Source organism: Aedes aegypti, chromosome 3, assembly GCF_002204515.2.
Source record: "Aedes aegypti strain LVP_AGWG chromosome 3, AaegL5.0 Primary Assembly, whole genome shotgun sequence".
In the NCBI taxonomy this organism is placed as follows: Eukaryota; Metazoa; Arthropoda; class Insecta; order Diptera; family Culicidae; genus Aedes; species Aedes aegypti.
In genome coordinates this window covers 380,332,987-380,347,712 of record NC_035109.1, presented here as the reverse complement: position 1 = coordinate 380,347,712, position 14,726 = coordinate 380,332,987, and the positions used below count along the sequence as shown (strand labels likewise).

Below are 14,726 nucleotides of genomic sequence, written 5' to 3'. Positions count from 1 at the left end.
TCGGGCCTACTATGGGCTCCAGAAGGAGCTGCGGTCAAAAAAGATTCACGCCCGCACCAAATGTACCATGTACAAAACGCTCATAAGGCCGGTAGTCCTCTACGGGCATGAAACGTGGACGATGCTCGAGGAGGACCTGCAAGCACTTGGCGTCTTCGAACGTCGGGTGCTAAGGACGATCTTCGGCGGTGTGCAGGAGAACGGTGTGTAGCGGCGAAGGATGAACCACGAGCTCGCCCAACTCTACGGCGAACCCAGTATCCAGAAGGTGGCCAAAGCTGGAAGGATACGATGGGCAGGGCATGTTGCAAGAATGCCGGACAGCAACCCTGCAAAGATGGTATTCGCTTCGGATCCGGTTGGTACAAGAAGGCGTGGAGCGCAGCGAGCTAGGTGGGCGGATCAAGTGCGTATCGATTTGGCGAGCGTGGGGCAGAACCGAGGATGGAGAGATGCGGCCACGAACCGAGTATAGTGGCGTAAAATTGTTGATTCAGTGTTATCTGTGTAGATGTTAACTAGGGGAACTTACGTATTGTCGGCAGCCTAAGCAGTTGAACTTTTAGGGAGGCAATTATACACAACAACAAAGCACAACAATTAACAGGAGACACCTTAACTACACTTGAGCACACTTAATTTATGAATTATTATGCACAAAACACTATTTTGTTCTCTAAATCGTCTATTTTTCCTCACCAAAGTCACGAGGCACTTGTTCTTTTATCGGCAATGCAATTACTATTGTCGGCAACAAAATTGTTCTCTTCGGCAATCCAAAAAAGTACAAAAACTAGGTTATGTTTTGGTAACCTTTCGTATTTGTTGACAATGCCTGAAATTGAACGTCACTCATTATGTTCTACTCGTTGAAAGGGCCAATGCAGAAAAATACAGACTACACTGAGAACAGCATTGCAGTTATAAATAGAAAAGCTGAGAGTCATATTGAATACACAACGTCACTAAATTTGTGCAGACTAAGGCGCCGTCCACAAATTACGTAACGCTCTAGGGGGAGGTGGAGTAGGCTCAAACGTTGCGGCTCACACACAAAATTTACATTTTCATACAAGGACCGTTGCGGAGGAAGGAATGGTCGAACACGGTTCTCTTGATTTGTTCTTATTGCATATCAATTATTGATGCGGCGATCTGGACTATAGAAATTCATACATTTTGCCTTAAGAAAGATGGAACGATTGCAATACGAAAGCTTTATTTATCGTTTTAGCATCACCCCACATCTAGGCGTCGATAGACGCAATCTATGACGAAAGGTCGAGAGACAAAAGGTCGAAAGGACAAAAGGTCGAAGAACAAAAATACCCATATTGCATGGGTTTTCAACAATTTTCCTTGACCAGATGCCGCCATCTTGGATTTCAAAATGGCGTCGAGTATCGATTTTCGTCATCCCCTCGTCGCGCCCGTTCCGAAAATGCCCATATTGCATAGGTTTTCAATGATTTTACTAATTTCAAAATGGCAACGGATATCAATTTTCGTCATACCCATATACCCATATTGCATGAGTTTCCAACAATTCTTACACTCCTGAAGCCGCCACATTGGATTGCTAAATATGGAATTTAGTTAATTTTTCTAAACTCATCGTCCAACAATTTTTATTCTATTTTTATCAATTGATAAAGATAGAACCTCTATCATTGTTATTTGAGAGATGTTGTACTGATAGTATCATCATAATATTTTTTTGGGATAGGGATACTATCACTCTATCCTCTTTCTCTGATAGGAACCATTCCCAGTGAACCACGTATCGTATAAGGATGTGCGCCAAAAATCTCATGTTCATACGTCAAAAATCAGAATCGCACAATATGTCAAATCAAAACGAATAAATGTTAACACAAATTGTATATAATTCTCCACTACGATTAATTGTCGACAAAATTTGTTGACAACAAACCATGCCGTAAATAGTATAATCTAGAATCGCATCAAGTTGTATAAACTGACAGATTATATATCAATGCAGATTAGCATCAAATGAAATCGCAATAACTTAGCAAAATTTGCCACCTGAGGTCAGTATCTTCTGGCGGTGGGCTTCAAAGAACAACAAAGCGTGTGTGCTGTATAGCAAACTTCCTTTCATGTTAGCAAATAATCACACCATACACATGTAGCGGTCTGTGGTATAGTGGTATGGTACCGGCTTAGGTATCCAAAGGTCCGGTGTTCGAGTCTCACTGGAAACTTTTTTTTTTATTTTTATCGGAATTTTGTGGCATCGTATTGCTGGCCATGGAAAGTCTGAAAAAGTCGTGCGAAGTGCGTATATGGCCTCCACTTTGGTGTGTATATAGCGTTTTCATGCATTTTATACGAGTGATTTGATTCATATATAATGATGTAAAGCAAAAAATATACCAACCGAAATGTTGACTGGGTTCTCTCATTGATACTATCAGGATGGACAAGAAGTGATAGTATCATCTGGCTGAACTGGTAGTATCAGTTGTCTATCAGATAGATGATTGTATCATCGTCTATCTGATAATTTTGATGCCTGCCCGTGAAATATATTTTTGCAATGAGAATACATATTTTTTTTAGCCGAACACATCAAGGCAAATTGCGAAATTTGTTCAAAAATAAATGAGGACTTACGCATTTTTGGCCAAATCTCACCCCCAACGACGGTACTTGCACATTTGTTTTCAATGTTCCACGATTTTTTTCTGGTTCATGAATATTGTTCGATTCATTCGGATCAACATTGCCAGTAAAATTGATTTGCGTTCCTATTTTTCTCAGTGTATGAGAAAATCAGAATAGGCCCTTTGCAAATCAATGCACTTATGACTTGACACAAAAACATCATCCTCTGATTGCCTGTAGAACAACAGGAGTGTTGCCAAAATAGTTCAACTATTAAAAGACGTATCTTTTATATGTTTCTCAGTATATTGAAGATTACGCCCTACAATCTACTAATAAGAAAGTATTAAAAGGTTCAATTGTTACCAATGCATGCTTTCTTGGCTAATTCCAATAAATTAATTAGTTGTGTTTTATTTTTTCGGTGAATTTAAATCGTGAATAATAAATACACCGCAATTGAACATGGTTTTCTGGCAACCTAGTCCAGCAATAAAAATTGATTGCCGAGGAAATCAAAGTGCATTAATTTCAATTTGTGATTTAAAGCATAAAAATTAAGTATTTTCGAGTGCTTTATATACAAATCACAAGTTCAATAGAGCATAAGTGATCGGTGCGTAGCTTGTGTGAAAAAATTGGCATTGGAGCTGAGAATTGGACCTTTTAAAGTGGTGAGTTTTTGTTAAGCAGTTCTTGTGTTGTTTTATTCGGCAGCTCACGAATGACGATAATTTCGTAAGCATTTATTTGATTTAATGATAAAACCCATGTTTTATAATATTTTTGTGAAAGATGTGATTTACATGGAAGATTATAGTTTAAGGAATATGTTGAGTACATTGAAGTTAACTCTTGTTCCATAGATAAATTTAAACAAGGACGATAAGTTAGTGTTGCCGAAAATACCCTCAGGGTGCCGAAGCCATCATTTACCCTAAATAAATGAATGAAATGAATGACGATTGAAAAAAGTTTAACAAGTATCGTTAAAAATAAAAATTCGAAAAAATATTTTTTTTTCATTTTAATTTTTTTGTTCTTTTTTTATTTTTATCCCCCCCTCGTACCTTCCAAGTGGTCTCGGACATAAAAGAAAATTAATATTTGTATCTGCCTTATTGAAAATTGCAAAACATGCAATATTTTTCTCACGTATGTAATAGAAGAACATGGACGAAAATAGTTAATTTCAGCTAAAAGGGGGGCAACCCTGTTTGGGTACTCATAAACACTTTAGTACATATTCTCATTGGACAGTTCGTTCGAATCGCATCGGGACTTCGACAGGGTGAAGGACCTTTGGACTGCTGGACACTGATGCTATGTAAGATAAGCGAGGTTTTTTCACAACTGTTTTACAAAATACAACAGCGCGACTACTGAAGTGTCGAAGGTGTCTTGTGGCAACCGAGATATCGAAATGTTTATAAAATCCAATCTATTTGTTTGCTTTCGGTGATCGTTTACGAATGTGCACGTTTACGGCAAATCGAACTTGCGATCGAATCCTGTTCGTTCGAATCCATGGCCCATTTGATTTTACTGGCGTGAACGGGAATGCAAAGCGGTTTTCGATCAAAAGAATAAACCCAACTCTGGACAACTGACTCACATCCGACGAATAATACGTGGAGCTTAGCGAGCTAAGTGGATTGACCGAGTGAAACATGGCATGGCGAATATGAGTCGCATCCGGCAATAGAGACATGCGATACTGATGGAGTCAGTCTTTACTGATCGGTTGATATCTTCTAGTCTATGAGATTTAGTGTAGGTGAAATGTTCAAATTATTCTAGAGGATACCTAGGCAAGTATGGAATATGTACAATCATATGAACTATTACCTTCGTGTTTTATATGCTATAATTTTGCAATAACGATATCTATTGACACCAAACCAAAATGTTCCTCAAGAATCTTCTTAAAAACAATACTCGACAACTTTTATTTACAGTATGACCCTTTATAATACGGTAAAATCAATAAATGTACATGGAAGTCGCATAATAATGAACGCATTATATACGGTTCGAGTAAACCACAGTTTGAAATCGGTATATCTCAAAACCCAGATAATATAGAAAATTGGGATCTTTAGTAAAGTTGTTCTGGAGGTGATGCGCTGTCTGACGGTACCCCATTTTATTCGGAATTTGACCGCTAGGTGGCACTAGTGGGCATGGAAGTTTTACTTTTGTTTAGCAGATATTTCAGGATCCTGACCATTTAGAAGGATGGCGTCTTCAGCAAAGTTGTTTAGTAGGTTAAGGACTATCATTGTTCGAGCTAGTTGATTCAAAATTTTGCCACTAGGTGTCCGGTGAGCATGAAAATTTTGTTTGCTTATATCTCAGGAGCCTGACCACTTACAAAGATATTGTCTTCGGAAAAGTAGTTCAGTAGCTCAAGGGCTATCATTATTTAAGCCAAGAAATAGGATATTTTGCCACCAGGTGGCACTAGTGAGCATAAAATTTTTGTTTTGCGGATACTGCATGATCTTGATTTTTCAGACAGGCACCTTCGGCAAAGTTGCTCAGAAGCCCAGGGACTATCATTATTTTACAAAATCTCGAACTTTAAGGATTATACAAAGAAAGAATTTGAACTACCAAATAACTCTGCCTAAAACGCCATCTTTCTAAGTGATCAGGCTCCTGAGATATTTGCAAAACAAATGTTTTATGCTCACTAGCACCGCCTGGTGGCATAGTTTTGAATCAATTTACTCAAATAATGATAGTCCTTGAGTTGCCGAACAACTTTGCCGAAGACGCCACCTTTCTAAGTAGGTAGTCAGGATCCTGAGATCTGCGAAACACAAGTTTCATGCTCACTAGCGTTGCCTAGTGGCAAAATAGGCTAAAATAATGATAGCCCTTGAGCCCTTGAGGCAATTTCTTGGCTACTGAAAAATTTTGCCGAAGACGCCATCTTTCTGAGTGGGATATTCGCAAAGCCAAGGGTGTTGTACAAAGTACAACGCGCGACTACTCACGTTACAAAAATTTGCGCGACGTCCGAAAGGTTAAGAGTCCAAAATAAAATTAGCGACATCGAACGTAGAACGAAACATTTTATTACAAAACTAATCAACAAAACCAGGTTTTGTACGTGCGTACAAATCTACATAAATTCCCTACCTCCCCTTTATGACAGCTTCGATCCACGTCACTTCCCGATCGCTCACCAACGCCAACAGTTCCCGCTGTTTGCGATCCAGTTTGACCACCGTGAACCGCTTACTGCTGGTTCGCAGCGCGTTGCTCGTCAGATATTCGCGGAATCCGGCCACACCCTCGTAGCGGTAGATCACCAACGGGTGGAACGGATTCTCCGTCAAAGTGTACAGCATCAGTTCCGAAGTGGTTGCCAGGACCGAGAACTGGATCTGCTTGGGCATCTTGGTCAGGATGGTTTGATACTTGTTGAAGGTGCTGTTGTGATGCTGGGGTCGTAGATCGCGCCAAATCTCTATGGAACCGTGATGGGCGGACGCCTCGGTCAGTGCCTGGTCCGAATTAATGGCGATGAACAGCTGCTGCTCGAATTTGGCTACGGTTAGCGAAGTCGGATGGGCTATTTTGATTAGCTGCAAGAGACCTAGTTTGTAGTCGGCCCGTGGTCGCCACACTTGCAATAGGCTATCTCTGCTCAGTAGGATCAATCGTCCGTCTAGGTGAAGAGCTTGATTGACGGCGGGCGTGGTAAGCAGTTGATGGAACTTCAAGTAGTACACCAGATTCTCCAACTGGAGGCAGTACACGTTTAGCCCATCGATGTGAGGCGAGTAGAGTCCGACGCAGTCCAGATCCAAGACCTTCAGTGCCACAATATCCCTGGGTAGTGAACTGTTGAACTCGTAGATCGAGGTGAACTTCGGTGTCTTCTTAGGTGCTGTGAAGTCCGGCGCTTCGAGGTCAAGGATGGACTGTCGATACAGATGACGGCTGTGGTCGTAGTATTCAACGAAGAGGTTCTGCACGCCACCCAAGACGATTCGTTTCGTCTTGGTGATCTGAAGGGTCGGATAAGTGATGGGTGGAAAACCTAGAAATATGATAAGGAATGTAACGCTTCATGCAATGTAGAAATAATAGGCTTGAGTAGCATGTCAAACCTTTAGCAATATGGAACTGCGAATCCTTCTTGTTCCACCTGTAGAACTCAACGGCCGTACGATTTCCGTCGTCCACGTGCGCAGCCAGTAACTCGATCGGCATTGGTGAAAGGGGTAACGTAATAGTAACTACGCTACGGAAGTATCCCGGCAAAGGCTTTATCGGTTGATAGTGACTCAGATAAGGAGTTTTGGCTGAAATTCAGAGAATATCAATAACTGCATAGTGACCAAGAACGCTCTAACGAACTTACTACTGAGTGTTTCCACCAAGGATTGACCAACCATGTGCAACCGTCGCAACTTCGTTTCGTATTGGCTCAGCTGATCGCCGTATTCCACTTCCTGCAGAAGTTGGTTGATGTTCACATCGAACATCTTACTATCGCCCGTATCGACATTCTTGGCATTCAAGTTCTGAACCAACGTTACCGGGGTATCTATCGTTACTTTACCCTCCTCAACACGTGCCAGATTGTCCATAAACCGGTTGAAATCCTTGCCGTTGATGGAGTTCACCTCCAAAGATTCGATCGACGACTGGTAGATCAAGTTGTGTTCTGGAAATTTGGTTTTAAGGTACAGGGTACCTTCCAGCGTTTGTGGAACCGATTTCAGAAGCAAACTCTGAGGATCAAACGTAACATTGTTGACTGGGCCACGGGATTCGATGTCTCCCAGGATGGTAGCCCCTTCCAGATAGGTGACGCCCTCGACGGTATGGTTCCGATCCAGACGAACAGAGTTGGCGAACCATTCGCTAAAGTCCACCCCTTGGATGATGCATGGATCCGGACATCGGAGGTTATGAACTCGAAGGTTGTCAATTCGTTTGGCTCCAGAGAACGTTACCTGCTCAGCGTGGTTCAACAGGATGTCCCGTCTGATGTCCAGGCCGTTTAGGGTGGTCAAATTGAGGTTTCCTACAATGAAAATATCGAGGTCGTTGAAGACTACGTCTGTAGAGGGAAAGTGTTTGATTACCGTAAACTTCAGCATCATGGAAGACCCATTTTCCAGTAATGGTTTGATCGACGTTCTTCTTGAGGACGTATCTATCAAAGTCCACGATATTTATTCCTCGAGACCTAAAACGAAATGAAAGGTTTGAATATGGTTAATATTTATAATTGCATCGAAATGAGCAATCAGTCAGATACTCTCGACAAATTTTCCGAACACCAAATCGAAGCAGTCTCTAGCCCAGGCCCTTTGATTCAAGTGAGGAAGCAAAGAGTACCGCCTATCGTGGTCAGTTGTTCCGAATTTGGGGGATTTAGGCAGAAGATCACGAACTCCATTAGGGGAATCAAGGTCTCCTTCTAAATCGCAAAGAAAAGTGACTGTCGCGTATTGCAGGAATCTCTTGAAGATCGCGAACTTTTTCTCAAACATCTTAAAGAGAAGAAGCACATTTTTTTTACTTATGACGATAAAACTGAACGTTTGTTCAAAGTCGTCTTGAAAGATCTCTCAAGTGACTATAAGTCACCTGAAGAGATCAAAAATGGAATAAATGATTTATACTTGGATTTTCCCCAGTCCAAGTAATCACTAATTAATTAATTTAATGTTAATTTTAACAAAAGCAATACTTATGTTCGATGTCCGTGTGACATGGGGACAATTACAGAAACCTGAATGGTACAAAACATTGCGGCATGGATGCTAAATGCATGATTTTCGGAGGTTTTTTTTTCACGCTGACGTCTGTCCAGTGAAGGATGGTACCACAAAATTCGTATGCTCGAATTGCGGGGGCCCTCATAAATCTAACTTTTGGGCTTGCCCATCGCGTAGGCGAGTCGTCGAAGCTCGTGCCAGGCAGATGAACGGTAATGTCCGTTACGATAACGAACCGGGTTTCAAAAGTGTTCTCAATCAGTTCTTGGGTGACTGATTAAAAAAAAAGTGAGAACTATTATAAATAAAAAATATCGAAGCCCATGTCGATTTACTTATATATTAGGTAAAGTAACGGTATATCACAGACATAACAGTCAGAACAATTGTCAATTTAAAACATAGTACTAAAATTATCGCCCAACACTAAAAAAACAGATTTCTGCCTTACGAAAACTAGATGGAGGTAGTGCGCAATCGTCAAACTCGAACAATACGATACAAGCGCCACGAGTGAGCATGTGGCACATAACAAAATATTACAATGCAGCGCTTACTGTCCTATGCAATAAATCTGAGTGTTATGTCTGTTTCTATGTGGCTATACATTTAGGTTAAGGTAAAGATGAATTGAAGCCAAATTTCAAATCTTTAAGAGCACTAATCTGGAGAACCAGACAACCATTTAAGCTGAAAACTTGATCGATTGGTCTCTCGCTGGTGGTTACTGATCGTTAAAATTTTCAGCGTGAATGGCTTTCTGGATCTCCAGATTTATGCTATTGAAAATTTGAGCAGTGGCTTTGATGCATCTCCTCCTTTAGTAAGGTTAAGTTTATCAAAAGTTTTTTCTCACACAAGTAGGGTAACCTGCAAACATTCTGAAATCAAATGACAAGTAATATCATAGGATGCTGCGTCATAAGGCCGAAGTCTGTAAGGCCGAATGGATTATGAGTCTTAAAGTGTCATTAAAATGAATTCAAAAATTATGGTACACGGGATAAAAATTTGTGGTAAAAATTACTATTTTAGCTGACTACGCGCATTCTTGAAACTATTATGGAATTTCAGAACAAATTACTATGTTTGTGGTCCATCCAACCACCTCACATTCGAAAGAAATCGTTTTCATCAAACTGAGTTCGACTATAGAGCGGTTCCACAGAAAATGACGACTTTTTTCCCAAATTTCATTTTTATATTTTTGATTTGGATGAAATTTTGCACATGCTTTCTTTATGCCCAAAAATGCCTTTTTGCATCATCGGCTCGCTATTTTGACTCTAGCCTTACTTTTGAGAAGGGCCTAAGAAAAAAATACTTAATAATTTTCAAAAAATTATAACTTAGAAACGGTTTGTCCGATCAGTTTGGTGCCTTCCGCAAAGTTTTAGGTTATTGTTGGAACTATCTGGAAAAAATATACACTGTAAAAAAAATGTTGTAATTTTTTATATATCGAAAATAAAGCTTAAAAATCAATTTTCTCAAAAATCGTATTTTTGATTTTTTTTTATTTTTGTTATATGTTAAAGTAGACAAAAAATGAAGTCTTTTGCACAGTGGGTCAAGATGGAGAAATCATGGACAAAAAAGTTATGATTTTTTGAAAATAGGTGAATTTTTGAAAATGGTCATAATAAACTTTTTAAATATTTTTAAACTCGATTTTATGAAAGTACGCAAAATTTACAACAAAAAAGGTATACGAAAAAATCAGGCTAACTTTTACCGTTTTAAAGATACAGCGATTTTAATACAAAATCTGATATAATTTTCAACTTTCGGTCATTATAATATAACTTAGAAACGGTTTGTCCGATCAGTTTGGAGTCTTACGCAAAGTTTTAGGTTATTATTGGGACTATCTGGAAAAAAAAATATACACTGTAAAAAAAATGTTGTAATTTTTTATATACAGGTATGTTCCGTTTTTATCAACACGGTCGGCGATTTTCAGTTGATAAAAACGGAACCGTGACAAAAACGGAATAATTTTCTTAGACAAAATATTTTACAAATTTGAAATGAAAATTGCAGGTTTGTCGGGATAATACACATTTTCATCTTATAAATGCACAGTATTGATGTTTAGAAGCTGTGAGGTGCCTTTAGATTGTTCATTCTTATAGGTTCGTAATGGAAGTTGATTGCCGACTCCTATCAATCAATATGATTTTATTATAAATCATCATAAAACTATTTGATAAGAATTTCAATGAATGTAATAAAGAATATTGAAACGATAATCATAATAATCATATAAATGTCCTTTGCATCACAAGGTACACCATATTTGTAAAAATAACTACAAGCAAGCTGATTATTGCTTTCTAATTAAGAAAAATCAAACAAGAAACAACTTCTTTTTCTACTGTTCATCCTCATTGTTTCTTCTTATGCTTTATGGCATTACATCCCAACTGAGAAAGAGCCTTCTTCTAAGCTTAGTGTTCTTATATACACTTCCGCAGTTATCAACTGAGAGCTTTTTTGTCAAGGTACATTTTTTTGCATTTTTGGTCACATCCGATTGATGATTAAATATGGAGTTATGTTGCGAAAAGGAACTTTGAATTGTTAAATTTAACAGTAAAATTATCGTGGTGTTCTTTCATTTAAAGTTATTACTACCAACTTCGACAAGGATGCACTCATCGCCAATCTAGAACAGCACCACCATCGCTTTTTAGCTTTACGTTAGATCATAAATAGACTGGCAATAAACTAATGTTTAGGTCTAGTTTTTTGTTGAGTAAAAATTATATTAAATACTAGTGGTCCCGTCAAGGTTTGTTTTGCCATCAAGTAGGCTGCTGAAAAATGGCATGCAATCTCCCATACAAAACGACATATTAGCATCCAGGTTTTTTTTTTCAATTATTTCAGATAATTTTCAAAATTGTTTCCTCCACTCAAACACATTAGAACACTTGACCAATGCTTCAGTGAAATAATCATGTAAGTCAATCAGGCCGTTCTTAAGGCATTTCGTGACGTACAAACACCATTCCATTTTTATTTATATAGAAGTTCATCAAAAACACAAAAGTGTAAGAACTCTAGAACAAGCGTCGCTAAATAAGAACTTTTTGGTAAGAAATTCTTTTGTAAAGTTTTCTGAACAAGCGTATGGCTATTGTTTCAAGACTCCTAATCAACCTTTTAGTCTCCATGTGGGGAAAGGGTCATGTCTGCTCAAAGATGGTAATTCCAGCAAATTTGAAATAGCAACAAAATCTTCTACAGATTGCTTAGTTTTTCTGGACCTCTTCTCTTACCCCTTGGAACAGGATTTAATCAATTGCTGTTTGCTATGGTTTATGCAAGGCTATCGAGTTTGAGAGATAGAAGATAATGTCCAAAATATGACAAGGTCGACAGCCCTATAAAAAAAGAAAAAAAAGAATAAAAAACAAACTCAATCATGTCTCTTGCCGTTGCCCAAAAATTCTTGAGTTCATTCCCATTCTCCTTATCAAAAATAACTGAACATATATGGGATCGTCCATTGATCATGTAAGCGGTTATGGGGAGAGGTAGGGTGATTTAAGATATCTTAAGCGCTATGCATTTTTTTTTATTTTCATACAAAAAATCAAACCATATGGGGAGGGTGGTATATATGTCTATCAAATTTACATAGAAAATTCTTTTATGCCATATCAGTCAACTTTCGTTCGTTGCACTAAACCGGTAGCCCACCTAGTGAAAATTCAGGACTACCAACATTGATAAATCGAGATTTTGTCAAACATTGACGTTTTTCTTCGTTTTTAGTGGACTACAGCCCACCTAACGGGAGCACAATTAAAACGAAGCCCACCTAAAGACAGTGCAACGAACGAAATTCGACTGTATAAGAAAAATGAAAGGTCTCTGCAACTCTCTTAAGAACGTATTCAGCTAATCACAAATTCGAGTTGTTGCTAGGACGTGACCAGAGAAACTCTCGATTGTTGAAGGATGGGTCAATCTTGTCTAACAGACCATCTTCTTCTTCTTCTTCTTTCTGGCGTTACGTCCCAACTGGGACAGAGCCTGCTTCTCAGATTAGTGTTCTTATGAGCACTTCCACAGTTATTAACTGAGAGCTTTCTTTGCCGATTGACCATTTTTGCATGTGTATGTCGTGTGGCAGGTACGAAGATACTCTATGCCCTGGGAATCGAGAAAATTTCCTTTACGAAAAGATCCTCGACCAGCGGGATTCGAACCCACGACCCTCAGCATGGTCATGCTGAATAGCTGCGCGTTTACCGCTACGGCTATCTGGGCCCATGCTTAGTTTGAAAACTCCAAATGAATAGTTACATAAGAAGTAGTCAAACCTTATTGAATCGTATATGACTTGACACCTACCATGTATCGTAAACGCTCAATATTAACAAAATGTCGAAAATTCTACTCTGAGGCTATAAAAAAACATCTCAATTGCTTGAAAACAAGTATTTAGTTTATATTTGAAACATTTTGAAAATTTAAAAAAAAACAATTTTTGTGTGTTGATAAAAACGGAATAATTTGTTGACGAAATCGGAACGTGACAAAATCGGAGCGTGACAAAATCGGAACGTGATAAAAACGGAACATACCTGTATCGAAAATAAAGCTTAAAAATCAATTTTCTCAAAAATGGTATATTTGATTTTTTTTTATATGTCAAAGTAGACAAAAAATGAAGTCTTTTGCACAGTGGGTCAAGATGGAGAAATCATGGACAAAAAAGTTATGATTTTTTAAAAAAGGTTGATTTTTCAATATGGTCTAAATAAACTTTTCGAATGCTTTTCGACCCGATTTTATGAAAGTACGCAAAATTCTCAACGAAAAAGGTATATGAGAAAATTTTGCTAATTGCTACCGAAACATTTGAAAAGTTTATTATGACCATTTTCAACAAATTCACCTTTTTTTTTAATCATAACTTTTTTGTCCATGATTTCTCCATCTTGACCCACTGTGCAAAAGATTTCATTTTTTTTCTACTTTAACGTATAAAAAATTAAAAAAAATCAAAAATACGATTTTTGAGAAAATTGATTTTTAAGCTTTATTTTCGATATATAAAAAATTACAATTTCTTTTTACAGTGTATATTTTTTCCAGATAGTCCCAACAACCTAAAACTTTACGGAAGGCATCAAACTGATCGGACAAACCGTTTCTAAGTTATAATTTTTTGAAAATTATTAAGGATTTTTTTCTTAGGCCCTTCTCAAAAGTAAGGCTAGAGTCAAAATGGCGAGCCGATGATGCAAAAAGGCATTTTTGGGCATAAAGAAAGCATGTGCAAAATTTCATCCAAATCAAAAAATACAAAAGTAAACCGACATTCGAATTCAAATGGAACCGCTCTATAGTGTATACATACATGGTTGAATCAAGCGCATTTCCAGTCTGCTAAGAATTGCCGGTGCCAGCGAGTTTAAGTTAACCCCTTAAAATGGTAGTTTTTACCGCTCAAATTTTTGTTTGCGTTTGTTATAATTGATCATTTAGTGTCACATTTTTACTATTAGCTTGAGATAAGGGAAATGTTTTGGACGAAGTATAAAAAATAAGCTTATTAAAGAAATTAATTCCTCTTTTTTAATATGAGAAGTGCCAATAATCAATGTAATAAGAACAGCATATATCAAAAAAAAAGGAAAAATTTCTGATAAAATGACAGCAACTTTGATGCCAACAGCAATTCGTTGAAGCAACATTATTCGAAAAAATATCCAATGTTTATACAAAATCTCTCAACTAGATACGCATAGCTCTAAAGAATAGCAAATTTAGAAAAGAAAGAAAAATTACTAATGATTGTAAGAGTAAGTAAAATATATATAAAGCACTACGACAGCAAAAATCAAAAGAACAGGCTAGTTGAAAGTAATTGAAAGAAACAAGTCACTGGGTAAAAAGACACTTATTGGTGCAACACGTTAAATCGATAGCCCTCCTGATCTCCACAGGAAAACGCAGAATCTTCAGCAGTTCGCTCAGGCGCAATCTGCAACTTGGTATCTCGTCAGGTCTGATACTACTTGATGTTGAAAAGGCGTACGATTCAGTATGGCACGAAGCGATCCTACACAAAATGCTTCTCGGAAACTTCCCCATGATGCTGGTAAAAACTATAAGTAGTTTTCTGAAGGACCGGACTTTCCAAGTATCGGTAAACGGTTGTCTCTCCGATCGGATGCATGTACCGTTCGGTGTACCGCAGGGCTCTGTACTTAGTCCTGTTCTGTACAATATTTTCTCTGCCGATGTCATCAAAGTCGACGGAGTTCAATACTACTTCTTTGCCGACGACACAGGATTTCTAGTCTCCAATCGAGATCCCACAGTAGTAGT

The 14,726-nt window shown here is 38.2% G+C and overlaps 1 protein-coding gene across 1 annotated transcript in view; it reads right to left on the bottom strand.

The window, feature by feature from the left end:
- Positions 1 to 5,688: 5,688 nt before the first annotated feature.
- The window catches only part of LOC5567452, a 52,090-nt gene continuing 43,052 nt past the window's right edge, over positions 5,689 to 14,726 (bottom strand). The window contains exons 6-9 of the mRNA XM_021852861.1: positions 7,737 to 7,840; positions 7,007 to 7,675; positions 6,753 to 6,947; positions 5,689 to 6,682 (exon numbers count right to left, since the gene is read on the bottom strand). Of these exons, the coding sequence (XP_021708553.1) occupies positions 5,772 to 6,682; positions 6,753 to 6,947; positions 7,007 to 7,675; positions 7,737 to 7,840 (1,879 nt within the window). The 3' untranslated portion in view covers positions 5,689 to 5,771. The remainder of the gene's footprint in view (positions 6,683 to 6,752; positions 6,948 to 7,006; positions 7,676 to 7,736; positions 7,841 to 14,726) is intronic.